At 48.0% G+C, this 18370-nt stretch overlaps 7 protein-coding genes across 7 annotated transcripts; 5 read left to right on the top strand and 2 right to left on the bottom strand.

Annotated features, from left to right (window-relative positions):
* Positions 1 to 1013: 1013 nt before the first annotated feature.
* On the bottom strand, positions 1014 to 2781 carry BP5553_00281 (WD40 repeat-like protein; the record flags this gene model as incomplete). Its single annotated transcript, XM_032008904.1, has 3 exons — positions 1014 to 1988; positions 2041 to 2564; positions 2613 to 2781. 3 exons carry the CDS (start codon positions 2779 to 2781, stop codon positions 1014 to 1016), a joined length of 1668 nt encoding a protein of 555 aa, XP_031872958.1.
* Positions 2782 to 3106: 325 nt separating this feature from the next.
* On the top strand, positions 3107 to 5601 carry BP5553_00280 (putative Ribosome biogenesis protein tsr1 like protein; the record flags this gene model as incomplete). The annotated part of the gene is made up of 2 exons (XM_032008903.1): positions 3107 to 3215; positions 3269 to 5601. 2 exons carry the CDS (start codon positions 3107 to 3109, stop codon positions 5599 to 5601), a joined length of 2442 nt encoding a protein of 813 aa, XP_031872957.1.
* Positions 5602 to 6378: 777 nt separating this feature from the next.
* BP5553_00279 (uncharacterized protein) lies at positions 6379 to 7051 on the top strand (the record flags this gene model as incomplete). The annotated part of the gene is made up of 2 exons (XM_032008902.1): positions 6379 to 6628; positions 6744 to 7051. The coding sequence occupies 2 exons, from the start codon at positions 6379 to 6381 to the stop codon at positions 7049 to 7051; spliced, it is 558 nt and encodes a 185-aa protein (XP_031872956.1).
* Positions 7052 to 11462: 4411 nt separating this feature from the next.
* BP5553_00278 (uncharacterized protein) lies at positions 11463 to 12808 on the top strand (the record flags this gene model as incomplete). Its single annotated transcript, XM_032008901.1, has 4 exons — positions 11463 to 11877; positions 11932 to 11975; positions 12097 to 12702; positions 12755 to 12808. 4 exons carry the CDS (start codon positions 11463 to 11465, stop codon positions 12806 to 12808), a joined length of 1119 nt encoding a protein of 372 aa, XP_031872955.1.
* Positions 12809 to 14286: 1478 nt separating this feature from the next.
* Positions 14287 to 15182, bottom strand: BP5553_00277 (putative phb1 prohibitin 1; the record flags this gene model as incomplete). Its single annotated transcript, XM_032008900.1, has 2 exons — positions 14287 to 14802; positions 14862 to 15182. 2 exons carry the CDS (start codon positions 15180 to 15182, stop codon positions 14287 to 14289), a joined length of 837 nt encoding a protein of 278 aa, XP_031872954.1.
* A 666-nt stretch (positions 15183 to 15848) lies between these two features.
* Positions 15849 to 16163, top strand: BP5553_00276 (uncharacterized protein; the record flags this gene model as incomplete). Its single annotated transcript, XM_032008899.1, has 2 exons — positions 15849 to 16039; positions 16109 to 16163. 2 exons carry the CDS (start codon positions 15849 to 15851, stop codon positions 16161 to 16163), a joined length of 246 nt encoding a protein of 81 aa, XP_031872953.1.
* A 586-nt stretch (positions 16164 to 16749) lies between these two features.
* BP5553_00275 (uncharacterized protein) lies at positions 16750 to 17522 on the top strand (the record flags this gene model as incomplete). Its single annotated transcript, XM_032008898.1, has 2 exons — positions 16750 to 17071; positions 17152 to 17522. 2 exons carry the CDS (start codon positions 16750 to 16752, stop codon positions 17520 to 17522), a joined length of 693 nt encoding a protein of 230 aa, XP_031872952.1.
* Between the last annotated feature and the right edge of the window lie 848 nt (positions 17523 to 18370).

Below are 18370 nucleotides of genomic sequence, written 5' to 3'. Positions count from 1 at the left end.
ATTATCCATTAACGATTTCTTGTGTATCTATAGATTTTGTATATTACGATTAGGGTATGGAAAGGTTATTAATCTCCTAAGGGGAAAGAGTCGGTTACGCATAGCAAGGCGGTATTGGTTTCGTTGCGTTACGATCGCTCACCTCCTTTTGATTCTGCCAGGCGGCAATGCAGTGGTATGGTTGTGTTTGCTCTGTTGGTACCCGTTAATTATCCTTATGGCTTGGGTTTACATGTCTGTAACCAAACGTTTATGGCCCTGATACCATATGACACTCCCGTGGGCCACAGGCCCAGAAGTCTTGCTATCTTATTCCACAATATTGCTTTAACATTCCGGAAATTTGTTGTGTAAGACGATCATAGCCAGGGTATTGCCATTCTTTTTGTTCTTGGGACTTGATGGATGTCTTTTGTTTCATTTGGGGGTATCCTCAGTCATCGTAATATTGAGGCCTCGCAAGATAAAAATACCAGAACCAAAAGTGGTGAGCGGTCGAAACGCAGCGAATCTGGACGCCACCTAGTATAAGGAAGATGGCAGAATCATAGTGGCAGAATTAAAAGGTGGTGAGCGATCGTAACGCAACGAAATGGACGCCGCCTGGCAAATGAAGATATCAGGATCAAAAAAGGTGGTGAGCGCTCATCATGCAACGAAATAGATGCTGCTGGCACAAGAAACATCATAATCACAGGTGGTGAGCGGTCGTAACGCAACGAAATCATGCCGCCTGGCAGAACTGGCTGGCAGAAACCAGAAGTGGTGAGCGGTCGAAATGCAACGAAATATGTACCGCCTGGCAGAATGAAGTGGCAGAACCAAAAAGGTGGGCGGTCGAAATGCAACGAACTTAGTACCGCCTGGCAGAATAGAATAGGAGAGGTGAGCGTCGTAACAAGTGATATGACATGACATGACAGTCCTGATAGCATTACAGGTATCTACCCTTCCAGCCTTCATCCGTGGAACGCCCTCAATGCAAAATCCCCATACTATAACTAAGGTAACTCTCACGCCCCCTTTCGAGCAAACCGGCCCAATGCAGGACCAAGCTCTGCTTCTGTTTCCTTCAACTTCTTCTGCTGCTTTTCGTTCTGGCTTTTTCTTAGCTCCTCGATCCTTAATCGTCGCTCGTCAATAATATTTCTTGACCCCTTCTTCCTCAGATACTTCCTCAAAGAGCTGTTTTTGCCTCTACCCCTATTCTTGATATCCGCAATAGGGTCTTTGGGCTTCTGGTCCAAATCCTTCTCTGCTTTCCGCTGTTCTGCAGAAAGGAGGTCCAGATTTCCAATGTAATCAGGATTCAGCGAAATCATCTCAGGCTGCAATTTGTTGAGCAGCGACTTGACTTCTGCCTCCTGGCGTTGCTTGGTATTCTCGTATGGGTTGGCTTCTAGAGCGTCGAAGTTGGGCTCTCCAGCTCCTGGAACGATAATTGAGGAAAAGCCTTCGCTGTGAGAAACTCCCAGGAGATCCTCATACGGACACCACTTCACTCGTTCTATTCTCTTCCCATCGCCGGCCCACGCCATATATGGACTTTGGATCTTCTCTTGCTCCAAAGAGGATTTTGTGAAGAGACCTCGCCAAATTGATGTCTGGGTACCCCAGCCAACAGCTGTCAATCCCCGGTCTGATATCGCCACAGACGATGCGGGTTGTCTTGTAAAGTAACTATTTACTTCCTTGAACATACGGATGTCCCAGACAGCCATCTTCAGGTCCTGGCCGGTGGACACCATATATCTACCTTCTCGGTCAATTGCAAGCGATCGTACTGGCCCCCGATGCGCTAAAAGTTTCACAAGAGGCGTTGTAGAGTTCGGCGACCAAAGTGTGACTGTTCCGTTCTGGTGGCCCATGTGGAGGATGGCGTTCCGCGGGTTCTGGGCGAGAGATGTGGGAGAACCAAGATGGGTAGGTATCTCCATGACTAACTGACCTGTCGAGATATCTTGATATTTTAAGTAGCCGGCGTTGCCCTGGCACAAAGTTAGAAGGGGCATTGGGGGATTGGGGCGAGTGAATACGTACAACAGTTGCTAGGAGATAGTGATAGGGCAGAAACTCCATATTCGTCACCTCGATATGCTTCTTTAAGCAATGTAATTCTACTCCAGCCGAATCGTAGATGTAAACGTACTTCTTCTGTGCAACGGCAAATAGTTGATTGTTGTGCAGCCATCGAGCATCCCGTACTGTTTCTCCTAGCTGCAACTCACAACCCAGCTTCCCGTCCCGCCAGTCCATAGTCGCAACATGGCCTTTCCTACCAGCAAGCAAGAGATGTCGGCCGTTCCTCGTATAATCACAAACGTATGGTCCTAGCGCGTCTAGCTTCAAATCGAATCTTTTCTTCGCAGCTTCGATTGGAACATCTGGTAATATATCATCTTGTCGAACTTTGTAGGTTCGCTCTAGAGGAGTCTCGGGCTCCAAGAAACCGCCTGTATTTTCATGCAGAATCTCCGAGTCTTTCAGTCGCAGGGTGGCAGTCGTGTATTTATTTTCCAACGCTTTTAAATTGCTTCGTAATTTCTTGTCCCTGATGTTCTTCACTACTACGGATCAGTTCTGAGATTTTTCGAGTAGTAAGCAGCACATACCAGGGATCTTTCGGCCTCTACCATACTCCTTCTCTGCTTCTTTCCGCCGCCGAAGTTGAGCAGCATCGACCGTGGTGGGAACTAACTCAGTGCGGGCGGATTTTGCCGCAACAGCGCCATTGAAATGCGTCGCTGGCTGGGCAGTCTCCACCGGCCGATCAACCTCCATCTTTCTCGCGGTTCCTTTGATATTGGAAGCTGTAGGATATGGGATCGATGTGGGATATTGCGGGCGCGTGGTTAAGAAGTCTGGGTTTGTCGAGGTGGATATTGCCCAGCTACGAAACCGCCGAGTGAACTTTTTAAGTTTTCCGCCGATAAAGCAACGCCAAGCCTCTCGATAAGATAAGCGCACAAAAAGTTTCCCCACGGCGATATCCCCTCGCATTTTCGAGCCATTTCCTCGAAACATAGAAACTTTCCAGTAGAAGGCATATTTCCATTCCACCGTGGCTTCAATCCCGTATCGCTTTAAAGCCGGTGGCAACGGCAGTATGCCCTCCTCTCTGGGTTCTCACTCCCATAGGAGCACAACCAAATCTTCCCAGAAACCATTCAAGTCCCGGAAGGCGACCAAGGGCGCACTGAAGGAAATACAGAAGGGTAGGCTTTGCCCTTTTTCTACAATAACTGGGATATATGTTAATCCGGCATAGGCAAGGTGCAAGACCTTAGTCACCGCAAATCCCCCCATCAGCAACTCATGTCCAAATTCGATCGCCGAAATCAAGCGCGACAGAAGCAACAAACGAAACACAAGGAACATCTGAGAGACAACAGCGTATTTGCTGGCCGTGATGGAGCAGCAAGGATTGTCGCTGTGATACCCCTATGCGAAGATGTAGACACCGCTGCGGCTGTACGCCTGCTGAACGACAGTGTTGACATCGATATCGAGATTCCAGAGCAAGGTTCAGTGCAGGTGGATATCGACAGGTTCAAACAGAAAGTTCGATATGTGGGCTTAAAACGAGACCTGATAGCATGCATGGACGCAGCTCGAGTTTCGGATTTTGTTATGTTTATATTGTCTCCGGACCAAGAGGTGGATGAACTTGGAGAGCTTATTATTAGAAGTGTTGAAGGGCAAGGGATGTCCACGTTAGTGACGGCTGTTGTTGGTCTAGGAAAGATTGAGCCTCCTAAGAAAAGAGCACAAGTTCTCTCTTCTTTGAAATCTTACGTTACGCACTTCCACCCCGACCAGGAGAAACTCCACAATTTGGATTCGAGGCAGGAATGTGCCAATTTGGTGCGTTCGCTGTGCACTACTACACCCAAAGGAATACATTGGAGGGACGACAGGAGCTGGGTGTTGATTGATAATGTTCAATGGCCCGAAGACTTAGAGGGAAATGTGGTCCTCACAGGAGTGGTCCGGGGTAAAGGACTCAAGGCGGATCGTCTTGTCCAGGTTGGCGACTGGGGAGATTTCCAGATCGAGAAGATCACCGCAGCCCCTTCGGATTCAAAGAAGAGGCGGCCCGATGGCATGGCGGTAGATGATTCCGAAAAAATACTCGATACTCCAACGGAAGACCAGGATGATACCGCGGAGCTGGCTCCGGAAGAGGTTGTGATGAAAGATGATATGGATGGTATGGACATGTCGGTTACAACCGCTGAAAAGCGCGGAGTTCTGTTGGATGACCACCATTATTTCTCGGACGATGAGACGCATTTGCCAGCGGTTCCAAAGCGATTGCCCAAGGGAACATCGGCTTACCAAGCCGCATGGTTTCTTGGTGATGATTTCTCGGATTCTGGATCCGATTATGAAGATGTTAATGATCAGAATGACGTGGATATGGATACACCAGCGCTGCCCCAGGATGGCGCTGAGGGAGTTGCTCCTCGTGAACCTACTGAAATGGCCCCGTCAGAATACCCGCAATCCGAGATGTTTTTGGACCCAAATCCAGACGACGAAGCTGAGGCAGAGCAACTCGCGGCTTTCAGACAACGCAAGGGTGATGAAGCTGAGGAAGATCGTGAATTTCCGGATGAAATTGAGTTGCATCCACATGTACTGGCAAGAGAACGATTGGCACGCTACCGTGGATTGAAGAGTCTTCGTACCAGCCACTGGGAAGAAGATGAAGACAAGGCACATGAGCCTGAAGAATGGAGAAGACTTCTTCAAGTTCCCAATTACAAGGCAGCAAGGAGTCAGGTCGCCCGCGAAGCGTTAGTCGGTGGAGTTGCCCCAGGGACTCGTGTCCATGTATATCTCCGCAATGTACCCGCCTCAATACGCTCCACTTACGATCCATCTCGCCCACTTACTCTTGTCTCGCTGCTTCGCCACGAGCGTAAGCGTGCCGTGGTCAATTTCAACTTGACTCTTAGCTCCGACTTCCCAGAGCCAATCAAATCTAAAGACGAGCTGGTCATGCAATGCGGCCCTCGCCGGTTTATTATCAAGCCCATATTTTCTGAAGGAGGAAATACATCGAATGATGTCCACAAGTTCGATCGGTTCCTACATCCAGGACGTTCGGCGATCGCAACATTTGTTGCACCAATCACTTGGGGCTTTGTCCCAGCACTTTTTTTCAAACCGACCACGGACGGAAATCCACAAGCTCCATTAAACCTTATAGCGACTGGGACGTCACTTGCACCATCCTCGACTCGGGTCGTTGCCAAACGCATCATTGTCACTGGTCACCCGTACAAGATCCACAAAAAACTTGTTACGATCCGCTACATGTTTTTCAACCGCGAGGATGTGGAATGGTTCAAAGCGTTGCAACTATGGACCAAGCGAGGGAGAAGTGGACATATTAAGGAGAGTCTGGGCACTCATGGCTATTTCAAAGCGACATTTGATGGAAAGATTAATCCTCAAGACTCTGTTGGGGTTAGTTTGTATAAGAGGGTGTGGCCGAGGATAGCTGAGCCTTGGAATTCAGCACATAGCCATGGGGCTGAAGATGTTGTTATGGATACGGATAAGGATGTGGGTGGTGGAGACATGGTACTGTAGCTAACGAGACGAGATTTCTATTTATGACGACCAAAAGAAGCCCGTAGCCAGTGATAGATAGATATCTATTGGGCTGTTACTTTTTTTATTTGCACTTTTACTCTGGTGCGCGAACAATATCTGTTCGGATGACACTTTTATAACTGTTCCGCAAGAAATGTGTTTACTATGTACCTACCCACCTAGGTAGGTACAGAGTAAAAAACCTACCAATAACAGCGATCCTAAGTTGCAATACGGCATCTGTACGAGTGTTGTATGTATCATCACGTGAGTCACGCACCGGTGTAGCTGATTCAGCATGGATGTATTGGGCTGGCTGATTCGAGAAATTTTGTGCCTCAACAATTTGGGATCCCTATGATTTGAGCGAGCGTGATCCTTGCAGCTGAGGGAAGATCTGAGTGAATACATACTTTAAGTTCCAATATAATAGATATAGAAAATATAGAATGGACACTGTTGTACTGCATACTCGAGTACTCCACACTGTGGCGCACCACGCAAACTAAGCTTCCCTGTACCCCTGAAGAGACCCTTAGCTGCCGCCACATGCGTCCCAAAATTCGAACTTTAAGCAAACCTCCACCTACTCTATTCCAGCATATACGGTACTACATACCTCTTTACCTGTCTATGCAGTGGGATCATTTTCCGATACTGCGCTTGAAACACTATTAGCTCGTTGCAATTGCCTGTCGATCCGAGAAGCATTGAGATCCCAAACTCAGATATCATAAATATTTCGACATCAACCATCATCCAGACCGACGAAAAATGGCCGAACGAGCAGCGCCAACTCCGATGGCAATGCTCATCAGCACAGCCATACTTGCAGGTATCGGCGGCTATATGATTGGGGTATTTTCGTCGCTTGGGTTTCTCCCCATCCCGTTCCGGCCTACATCTTCCAAACCGCTTGGATCTCGCACTGAAAACTACGATAACGAGGAGGAAAGCGAGGAAGAGGATATCGATGAAACGGTGCTCGATCATGCGCCTGACTGGGGGAATGGAACTGTGGAAGGTAGAAACAGCACAGAGGAGTGCAAACTTGTACTGGTTGTGCGAACGGACCTAGGAATGACCAAAGGCGCGTTGCTCTACCCTATCTTGCAAAACCGGGGCTAACAATTCCACAGGCAAGATTGCCGCTCAATGTTCCCACGCCACGCTGGCATGCTACAAGAGATTCCTCCGCAATGCTCCAGACTCGCCAATCCTGCGCCGCTGGGAGAGGCAAGGCCAAGCCAAGGTAGCACTCCAAGTCAAAAGCGAAGAAGAGCTGGAATTACTGCAGGCCACTGCCAGGAGCTTAGGCCTTGTTGCGGAGGTCATCGCGGATGCAGGTCGAACGCAGATTGCCTCCGGGAGCCATACAGTCTTGGGTATCGGGCCGGCACCCAAGAGCGCCATCGATAAAGTTACCGGAAACTTGAAGTTACTATAAGCCATAGAAGAACGGTGGTATCAAATGCTGATAGGGATTGACCGGACTGAGGCGAGGGACTTCGAATGTGAGATGATCCTCGGCCATAAATCCCGAGGAGCACCATTTCTGCAACCGATATTCTCCGATTGTGCGATCAAGGCACACAGTCCAAATCCACCTTGAAATAGTCCGAGACATGACGGCATTTGCATTTTAGTGGAAGTTTTCTTTGATGGATGCCCTTCCTGAACATCGGACAATCAGATATAAATACTTCCTCGGAAATTTAGCAGGAAAGTCTTCGGATTGCTGCTAGGCCAGGAACGTGGTCAAACTCGAGATTTTATTCGCTATTGTCTTCGCAGTAGGCTCATATTGGCAGGCCATGATATCAGCATGAGAAGTGTGCTGCATATCCAAAGAAATGAGAAGACAGCCCCATGATTGTCCGCAGAATGCCGAAACCGTCCAGATGAGTTATTTTATGCCTGCGCCCACATCAGGAGTCTGTATGAACACATAGAACGCGAATGAAAATAAAAGGCTTTTTTCTGAACTTGCCTTTGTGCCTTGAGGGGCCGGAGTAGTGCCACCCTTACTTACCGTCCCTATGCATATCAAGTGAGGGCCAGGAGTTTGCACCGTCAATTTCTAGTTCTGTTCAAGCCGTTCATCCCTTCTAGTAGGCCTTCCCTCACGTTCATTCGGTTTACAATATCAATTGTATTTCAATAGAGCGGTTTTTGGTTACTTGTTTCGCTGTGCTGAGGTATATACTGTCGGGGCAGTACCCCTTGTGGTAGCAATTGGTGTGTTGAAAGCCTAGAAGAACCAAGCTACCGAATCAGGTTCGGGCATCTGACCTGTCATATGTTATGAGTAGATAATATGTAGGTATGGTCCAAAAATATAGTGGTACTGAGATCGTGTTTGGCGGCAATCTCCTTGCCTTGGATTTGACCATGGGATCCTGGCGATTCGTTCCCGGACATTCCTTTGGCTCTCATTTGTTAGGTGTGTATAGTGGATGGTTCCCAGCACTGTGGCCCGCGGTGAGCTCCTCAAATCCGAGGGTTCATCTATCACAATGATATTGCCCGCGGGGTCACCAGCATGTTTGGCCGCATGCCGTTTGGGGAATTCTATCGATTTATAGACCAGCCATATCGCACTTATCGATCTTCTTAAGATACTTCTTGCCCTAATGGCTCCAACGGTTTCACGGCACCGACAAGAAGCTACGAAATTTATCTCGACTACGATCCTACATTACAACTAGCGTCAACGGCTGTGTTGGAGGACATTGAGAGGCAGGCCACCTGCTACGTTCTATGCCCCAATTGGGGATATCCAGTCTACGGCGTCGTTTATGCCCATGAATATGGCATTTATCTCTAGCGCAACCTGGTATCCCAAGTTTGTGTAGAAGGTAAGTTAAGCTACTCAAATATGACTCTTGGAAGGAGTATGCCGCGGTGGTCGAATATCACATACCCTCAAAGTGTCTTTACTGATCATTATCTAAACCAAATTATTATCCGCCCAGACATTACTCGAATATTTATTCTCAACAAGGTCGAAGCTGAAGTCGGAGCGATGCTCCTTTCATCCTGGTAGCTCCAGGCTCCCTCCTCGTGAGCAAACGTTTGTTTCCCATCGTTAGACGATCAAGTGATATGTGTGGCAGGCCCAGTACCACCTCGCTAGAATTTAAGATTGTTTTGCGAGTGTTGCCACTCCTATGGCTCTTTTTATTTTCCCTGCGGCTGTAGTGTCATTTTGTTGGCAATAGTTAAATCAAGTTAAAAGGTGTGGGGTTACTTCGGCCATTAGCTTTGGCCGAAACACGACAGACTATTTCCATCTGGCAAAGGTCAGCGAGAATTGTATCCTGCACGAGCGAATATTTAAAAATCACCACTAAATGTCTTACACTTGTAGTGCTACGTTGAACTTCAGCTCCCAGCACTCAGTATCCCTGAACTAATTCTCCCATTTCCGCTTTACATGTTTTTCCTCTAGATTAAATTTGTAAGTAGGGTGAGTGGTAGCAACGCTGCTGCTGGAGTCAGATGCCCCAAAATTGGAGAGTTCAAAATCTGCTTTCGAAAGTCCATATCTAAACGCTATAACCTAGAAGTCTTTCTCGAGCCAATATGAGGGCATTTTTAAGACCGTGGCCTAGGCCCCGAAAAAGGATGGATTGCATCGGCTCGTCCGCTTTCACTTGCAATACAACGGCAACTAGCCTATGGGGGCCAGTATAAACGTGGTTTCCCTGGAGTTTATCCGAAATACTTACGCCATTCTCGAAGCAATGATATCAGCCATCTTATCGAGGAGGAACCTCCGACCAGGTCTAGACCCTACCGTCTAATACCGGGGGAAAATTCGAGTTGGTCAAGCCTCAATGTTATCATTCGTGATTGACCTGCTTCCTGCGACCTCAACCATTTTGTGAACATTTAGAATCCGAAAATCATGTCTATGAGCCACAGCCATGCCGCAGAAAGAGTACTATGGGGCCCAATCACGCTTCAGCTATTATGGATTTCAAGGTTGCCGAAAAAGGAGACACGGCCCAAACGTGACAACTCGCGATGGCTACAATGCGGTCAGGACTATGATATTGCAGGGGCTCGACCATGAATGACACAAAGGGGAGAAAACAGGTTCGAAAATTTAATTGTCACCGAATCGGAGAATCCTGCGCGCAAGGGATGGCGGCTGAGGTGGTTGGACAAGGGAGATCTCATGCGGCTAAAGAGACAAGCTTTACGGACCGTGGCCGCTGGACTCCAAGAAGTACCAGGTACCAAAGATTTTACCTCTTATTCCTTCCCTCGCACTGCATCCGCAACCCAGATGCCGATCGCTGCTTGCGGTGTCTTATACTCAAGTACATGGGCACACAGGTACTTGAGTCTTATTCCGTACCCACCATCCAGCGACAAATTTGCCACGCATGATGCGTGAGGGAGTCAATAGGAAACCGTTGCTAATTTTGCGTGCCCTTCGGACATCCTCCGCCCCAGGGTAACTCGCAGGAGATCGTCGGTAACACATCGTCCACTAGATTAAATCCCCGATTCCACCACTCGGGCTTCCTCTTGGCCACATGAAGTATGGAGTATAGAGCGCCATGCCATTGCAAGGCCTTCTTTATTTGATGCCATTCCATTCGGCAAATACTATGCGATACTATGGAATGGTCTAGCGACCGATCTTACACTGAAGATCTTGCAGCTGCTCCCTCCGATGCCACTGCCAAATCGAGACCCGGCTCATTGATTAATCTGGCCTCTCGCCTTGATCGGTCCGTAAGGCTATGGTACTAGGCGACACTACGCAAGGCGATCGGCGGTGCAAAGCCATATTAGTGTTGCCTGCAGTGCCTGGGTCGAGGAAGTTATAGCTCGCAAAGACCTTGTTACTGAGATTCGGGGATTATGATGTTCTGGAACGTCCGGTCCACCACAATGGACGGTTATGCACACTTTGAATATATCCCAGAGAATTCCCTTTAGCACTTCCAGACGATAATTCGCAAGCTCACAGCGATCACAGACCGCAGTGTTGATGGCCGCGCGTTGGGGACGAACGCCAAGCTTATCCTGCTGGCAGTGTCCCAAGTTGACACTCGAAGAGCACATTTCCCATGACAGACCACGAGCAACTAGTTTTGTTCCTGGCCCTTCGACGTTTCGATCATGGGGTTGACAAATGCATACTGTGGAATTTACCCGCCCACGCGGCTCTAGATCTTGGGGTTTCCCCGCATCAATCTACGCGTGATATTAATACCCAAGAGCCCTATCAATGTTCCTTCCAGATCCTCAAGATCTGCTACAGGATCTTCAGGTACAGTGCTACCCAAGCCAATGGCGTGTTTCTCTGTGCATGGGGTCACCCAGTGGCGTAACGGTCGCTGCAACTGCGGAAGAAAGCTTAGGGCCATCGCAAGGACGAGTTCTTTTCCGGCAGTTCTACTGCGGCCGTATCCCATACATGGACTGCCGGCTAGGCTATGTCAGATGGCCTCCCTGGCCTTAATCCAAAAGGGATGACACCGAGGTTACTAGCTCACCCATCGTGGCCTCCCTGCCCACCCTTCCTGTAGATCTCGTTGGCGTGATCAGTCAGGGCTACATCTGAGCAATTTCAGACTCACATCCGAATGGACAACGTCAGAAAATTCCAGAGCGGCTGATCTCCCACCGGCACGATGTAGAGACATTTTACGCCAATTGAAACATCTTTCAGACATGTCTGTCCTTAAGAGGTTCTTGCTATGTAAGAGTATAGTCCTGTACCCTCTTTTATGCCCGTGCTTGCTGCTGCCCGTGTCTTTTCTTTCGCACATTCAATGGCGTGGAATTTAAAAGTTTCTCCCCAGCGGTCTAATACTACTTGCCGCTTTTCCGCAAGTATGCTTTGCTGGTTTCTTGCGGCATGTGCTTGTGTTGGCACATCACTAGGTGTCGAGTTTGCCGTGGGCCAGAAATTCCAGATCGTATTAAGTGGCATCCCAAATCTCGACACTCCTCTTGTGCCAGCTGATGCACCTGTCTACGATATCGACCTGGAGGGTACAAGTGCGGAGACCATTACCGCCATGAAGGCTATGGGCAAGACTGTCATCTGCTACTTCAGTGCAGGAACAGTTGAGAATTGGCGACCAGACGCAAACAAATTCGCCGCAGCGGACATGGGAAGCGTGCTTAAAGAGTGGCCGAATGAACGCTGGCTTAAACTGAGTAGCGACAATGTTAGGTCAATCATGAAGACCAGGATACAGAATGCTGCAACTAAAGGATGCGATGCCATCGATCCAGACAATACAGGTACGTATCTCATGTCTAGCATTTACAGCGTGATGATATTCGCTTGCTTTCCAGTCAATGAGAACTTGACGCTAATCAATGACCATCTAGATGGATATGTATGAGCCCATCCTTTCAAATCTCGTCAGGGAACAGCCTTGTATCTGAAGTCTTATACAATGCCGCTGTTTCTTATTGCTGTATAAGATTTTGGGGAATCTTTCTAACGAAATATATTAGCAAAATACCAACGGACTCAATCTTAAGGAAGCTGACACGATCGACTACATGAAATTTCTGTCCTCATTTGCTGCCTCCCTAGGCTTACAAACAGGGTTGAAGAACAGCTTGGCAATACTTCCAAATATATCAAATATCGTCCAATTTGCTGTCAACGAACAGTGCGCTCAGTTCCAGGAATGCGAACAGTATGACGATTTCATCAAGTCTGGCAAGCCTGTCTTCCATATTGAATACCCAGCCAAAGCACCCCAGGTTACAGACGCCGAAAAAAAGACCGATTGTCAATCGACGGGTATGGTAGGGTTTAGCACGGTTCTAAAGACCATGAGCGTGGACGGATGGGTGGGCTACTGTGATGGCAGTTCAGCAACAACGAGCACCTCACCAGGTGGCGAGCCTCCGAAACCCCCTAAATCAACTACCACTGCTCCAATTACAACGCCGCGAACTACATCAAAGCCTACACCAACTAAAACGACCTCATCTACTACCCGCAAACCAACCACAACTGCTCCCGGTGGCGGTGGGTCGCCAGGAGGTTGTACACAAAAGCACTGGGACCAATGTGGCGGGAATGATTGGAAGGGATGTACTGTTTGCGCCGTAAGTCATTCATATTCTTCATGTGTCCGCGCAGGAGCTAACATTGGAATAGGCTGGTTTCCAATGTAAAGGCGTGTCTCCGCCTTGGTACTATCAATGTCTTTGATTTGTTTAAGTTTGGTAGCATATAGAAGTATTAATATTGCCTTGTGGAGTTTTGACCCTTCGCACCAACTGGCTACTAATCTACGAAGGTTTTCTAGTAGCACATTTCTTCCTCCGTACGCTTGCTTAAAAGGTAAGGTTATCAATATGTTTCTACGGCGCCCAGGGAACAATTTCTTACAAGCAAGTTATAATATAGTATCTAGAAGACCTGTGGGGAAACCCTGACCACCACGCCGAGGATTTTAACCACGCCATTCCGGCTGCTCCTACCTCGGTACTTGTATATGCCACAACCTTTGCAGTCTGACGGTCATATGAAGAAAATCCTGCAGCCAAGTATGCGGTTAAAGGATCGACACTTGGAAATCGGCACGTAAGCAGCAGATCACTGCTCCTTTAAACTCATTCTCCTGCTTTTGTATAACCCGTCGCCTACCTTGTCGAGCATGCACCCTTGTGAGAATCTTGTTAATAATCTCCACGGAAATCAACAAGCCATCTATTCCCTATCATTAGATGCTGCTGCCACAGCTTACACTAATACGCATGGCGTAATGAAGCAACAGGTAGAGTTCTCCAATAATATGGCACTGTTATATTCGGACCAAGCGCCCTTCATTTCTTAGCCAGAAATCCAGTAGGTCCTTGGAGAGCGACGTGGTATTCCCTCAAGGACCGAAGGCGGACCCGACCTACCTTTACTAGACTCCCTCTCCTTGGTCCTAGCAACTTATCAAATTTCATAGGTTGTCATGAGAATTGTGTTTCCTCATAATCATACGGCTCAGCCATTTAGCAAGAATAGCATTTGACGGATTTAATTGCACGGACAAATTAAGCCTACCTGGGGAAGATGAACAACAGGTCGTTTAGGGAGGACTCTTGGGGGGGTGTTGTCCGGGTTTGCCTTACTCCTCGACATATATAGTAGCGCCGTCACTGTACCAAATCTTCGAACTTTGCAAGCGTCAGGGGAGCTGCTAGGTAAAATTAGTACAAAGTAATCTACCAGCGTACGATATTACAACGGCTTCGATAACAGGATTCTTCGTTATGCTGGTGAACATCCTCTTATTGCACAGTATTCTAGACGTTTTCCAGTATCATATAGATGTCGGTCAGGTGTTTGGACCTGGGGTGTTTTGGCGCCAGGATAGGTTTAATCCAAAAGTTGGACATTCCAAGGATAGCAGTTGTGGAGATCTTTGAGGGCGCATTTCGAAAGTACAGCCTTAAAAGTAGATAACTAAATTAAGAAGGCCCCCTTAGATACGGTCTATAGCGTCGACTTCGTACACCAAGAGGAGGAGCATTAGGGTTAACAGGCCATTATATGGAGATTCAATATTCGATGGGGTCGGGTGCGAATATCGTGGCAAAGAGAGCTGCGTAATTAAGCTGGGATTGGCTAGAGGGGATGAATATTACATTTTCGCTATGTATACAGTGTAGCCAGACCTTGACCTGCTCTCATCATTATCTCAAACCAAGCAAGAACTTGCCGCCACCCTCCTTGCCTCCCTCTCCACCACCTGGAAGGTATGTAACATTCGGGTTGCTCGCCAATGTATGGGCAATCTCTCTGCTAGCCTCGATCCGTCTAATCATAATCAGGCCATCACCTGCCTTGGCCACCGCCTTGCTAATCGTGTCCGCAGATTCAGCCTCACCTTCTGCTCTGATGACGTTTGCCTGTCTCTCTTGCTCGGCCTTCTCGACGATAAATCTAGCCCTCTCGGCGTCTTGCTGTGCAATCTGCTTTTGCTCTACTGCTCGTGTGAACTCCTTTCCGAATGTCATATGCGTGATGGACACATCTTCGAGCGCAATGTTGAATTCCTGGGCGCGTTTGAGGAGGTCTTCCCGAATTCTGTTGCTGACAGCTTCACGTTGGGTGATGAGTTCGGCAGCATCGAATTGCGCGACGATGGCTTTCAGCACTTCATTCCCAATGGATGGGAGCACACGCTCGTCGTAGTCTTGACCAAGATTCTATGCTTCAATTAGCTCCCTGTCTACGGATCTAGAGAGCTCGGTCATTGGGAACTTACTTGATAGATCTTGGGCAACGCCTGCACCTCCGGACGATGCAAAACCCTCAAGGTCAAGCTCACCATCTGCAGATCCTTGCTACCAGTAGTCGTCGAAATATTCCTTGGCTTCGTCCGCACATCGTATATAATGCTCTTCTGCAGCCAGGGGATCAGAAAATGGGTGCCTTCGTTCACGACTGTGTCTTTAACTCCGGCTAATCGGTCGAAGATGACTGCTCTCGTTCCGCCTTTGACATCGTAGATGGAAGCTTGGACAAGGGAAGCGCCAACTGCCAGCGGGACGGCAAACTTGTAAAGGGACTGGAGTGCCTGCGCCATCTTGATTTGGAGTTGGAGTATAGAGTATGCGGCGCGGAGGAGAGGATGATTCTGGGGTTGGAGATGGAGATGGACGCTTGTGGTTGCTGGAGCTCCCGAATGAGGTTTGTAGGAACATTTTCGATTTGGCGCTAAACCAAAGTCGGGGTTGGACCAGGAATCTGCCGAGGGCAAAGCATGAGCAACTTCAACGTCCAACTATCTTTTGCACCACTAAACCGAACGCCATTGAAGAGCCAATTCACTTCTTCGATTGACATTGGATACAATGAGACCCTCGCAACTTCTTCGTAGTGGTGGTGACGGCCCGGTTGGGAAGTATGGAAAGTAAGTGGCCATCCAAAAAAAGCCTTTCGCAATCAGCCCACGTCCCGGCTGTGGAGTTGACGATGGCATTGGAGCTTGAAGAGATATTAAATATACACGGTGCTGACTTCGGTGGTTTACAGGTGGATTGGAAACTGGGGCCACCTTGGTGAGTCTTGATTGTTCTGTTCCGCGGCGTTGCTTCCCGAATACTGGCTTAAATCGGCATCAACCCATACATAATTCGATGCAATGCGATATCCGGGAAGTCGAATGGATATAGATATGTCGACAAAGCCATGATAAATTGGAATTGGAACTCGGAGAAGGGGACAATATTCGATGGCACACGACTGATGCATGGCAACTACAGGCTCCCCACCCCAGAAGGGTATCATCACATATGGTCTCAGCGCCAATCGTCAACGTCCTCTCGCTGGCGCCCTCCATGCAGCCATTTTCAACACCTGGAGGCGATTCTCTGCACAGGTCTTTTACGTCGTCCCTCCTTTCGTCGTCGCCTACGCTGCGATGAGCTGGGCTGTTGAGAGGTTCGTATCTTCTACCTCACCTCCGGACGTCGGGGTTGGAAGGGGCTTTGCTAATATGGGCATTCACAGAAACGAATATCTGAACTCGAAAGCAGGCCGTCTTGAATATGGTGCGGATGAGTAGAGTGCGAGCTCTGTTATCCTAAGTACTCTACTAAACAGTTTGTGTTGTTCTTTAGGCGAGGGTTCTGACGAGTGATGGATGGATGTTTATTAGATAGTACGGGGGATTCTGGGGTGAATTGGGGATAGAGCCCATAACTGTGTATAGTACTAGACCGCATTACAATGGATGGTTCGGCACTCAAATAAGCTTCATGTCGTGTATTCAATGTATCAGTACCCTGCGTCTGTTCTGATAAACAACTACTTCACAAGCCCCCAATCCCTGAACATATTGAGGATCCTCAGCCTCAGCCCGAACGGCAAATCCACCTCCATAGAATAATTAGACCTAATTCTAGCTCTTTATTTTGATGAATTTCATTTAAATGTTCTGTCGACCGGATTGGCAAACACTACGCCAGGTACTTGGTACTCGAGAGCTTCCCTCGTTGCCGACCATATCGGGCCTAGCGGGCCGAGAAATAAATCCCCAATCGCAAAAGATATTTACCGACTCCGACCACGAAAAGTTAAAATTGTTCCCCCAATTCAATCCGCACGTCGACCCCTCACAACCTCATCAGCAATCTCCTAAACTAGAAAAAATGGGCAAAGACAAGTCCACCAAGGAGAGGAAGGAGAAGAAAGAAAAGCGCAGCGAGAAGGATGGTGTCAAAAAGTCAAAGAAGGACAAGAAGTCGAAGCTCAGTGGTGATAATATCGCCGCTGCTGTGAAAGTAGCATCGGAGCCACAATCACCGTCGCAGGAGAACGAAGATGATGATATGGAGGTATCAATTGTGAAGGATGGCGAGGCTATTGCGGAGATAGCAGGCGCAGCAAAACCTATTGGAGCACTGGTTCCCTTTGCCAATCCACTGGCAGATGAGAAGGTTGCGAAGAAGGTGCTGAAAGGTGTTAAGAAAGGTTAGTTTCAAGCATTCCCAGTCGATCTTCCTCTGCTTTTTGTGATAGATCAATAGCTAATTTTTGGCGTAACACTACAGCGGCGAAGAACAAGACTCTCAAGCGTGGTGTAAAAGAAGTTGTTAAAGCCCTTCGCAAATCTCCTCTCGGCGCCCCCTCCGCCTCTTCCGCCAACATTCCTGGCATTGTTGTACTTGCTGCAGACATCTCGCCCATGGACGTCATATCACACATCCCAGTACTCTGCGAAGACCACAACGTGCCTTATATCTTCGTCACAAGCCGAGCAGAGCTAGGAGCTGCGGGCAATACGAAGAGACCTACAAGCGTGGTTATGGTGAGCGAGAAGAGTGGGAAGAAGGAGAAGGTGGAGGGAGAGGAGGAATATGTTGAGGTCTATAAGGACTTACTTAAGGTGGTGGAGAAGGAGGCGAGAAAGGTTAGAGTTTAAGTCGACCGACAGCTGCGAAGGCGTGGTGCACAGCGAGCTGCAGATATCAATTTTGGCGTGGAAGTGTCAACTTGGGTTTCTAGATCTGGGAAATGATGTATCATACCATGCTGGGAGTGTCTTGCCGTTGCTCGCATTCATTAGGCGTTTAGGATGGGTAGGAATGCAAAAAGTCACGATTTTCTAAAACAGCTACAGTGTTTGTCGGCATGGTGTTTTACAAATATGTGTTTTTGGAATACCATCGTTCCTGGACTCGTCCCTGAGTTTGAACGTATCGGGATTGTATCGATATCAGTGTTCTTGGAGCTTTAGTAGATTAAGCTGCTAGGCGTGCTTAATATTTCGTAACAACCATTCTTGACTTGCACATCTAGGAGGACTACGATACTCAGGTTCCCAGTACCCACGCCCGATTTCTATTCAATCACCCATCTCATAATCCAGCATATCTTGCCCTTTTTCATAGATGGAATTAACCATTGACACATTTCAACCCTGCTTCATCGGCTTCATTTTGCGAAGTCATTGCTAATATTCTCAACATTTATGAATTTTTTACTCACACCGTTGATATATTTCCATTTTTTGTCGTTGCTAGTGCAATTATGGTGCAAACGTTAGGGAACCATGCTGGTTTGCATCCCTCAGCAGCCTATGAAGATAGTCTTTCCTCCGATTCCAACCACTCAGCATATATTCAGTTCTCATCGCTGACATGCTCCGGCATCTAAACTACATGACTAAAGTGGGAAAATTTTGATACGAGGCATCATACTCCTACAGAGTCATAGTCTAAATATGGCCAACATCTAAAAAGTCAAACGGATATTTTAGAGCAGGATGGC

Source organism: Venustampulla echinocandica, assembly GCF_003357145.1.
Source record: "Venustampulla echinocandica strain BP 5553 chromosome Unknown scaffold_0, whole genome shotgun sequence".
Classification (NCBI taxonomy): Eukaryota; Fungi; Ascomycota; class Leotiomycetes; order Helotiales; family Pleuroascaceae; genus Venustampulla; species Venustampulla echinocandica.
Note: the sequence above shows the minus strand (reverse complement) of the source record. Positions and strands in the feature narration are given on the sequence as shown.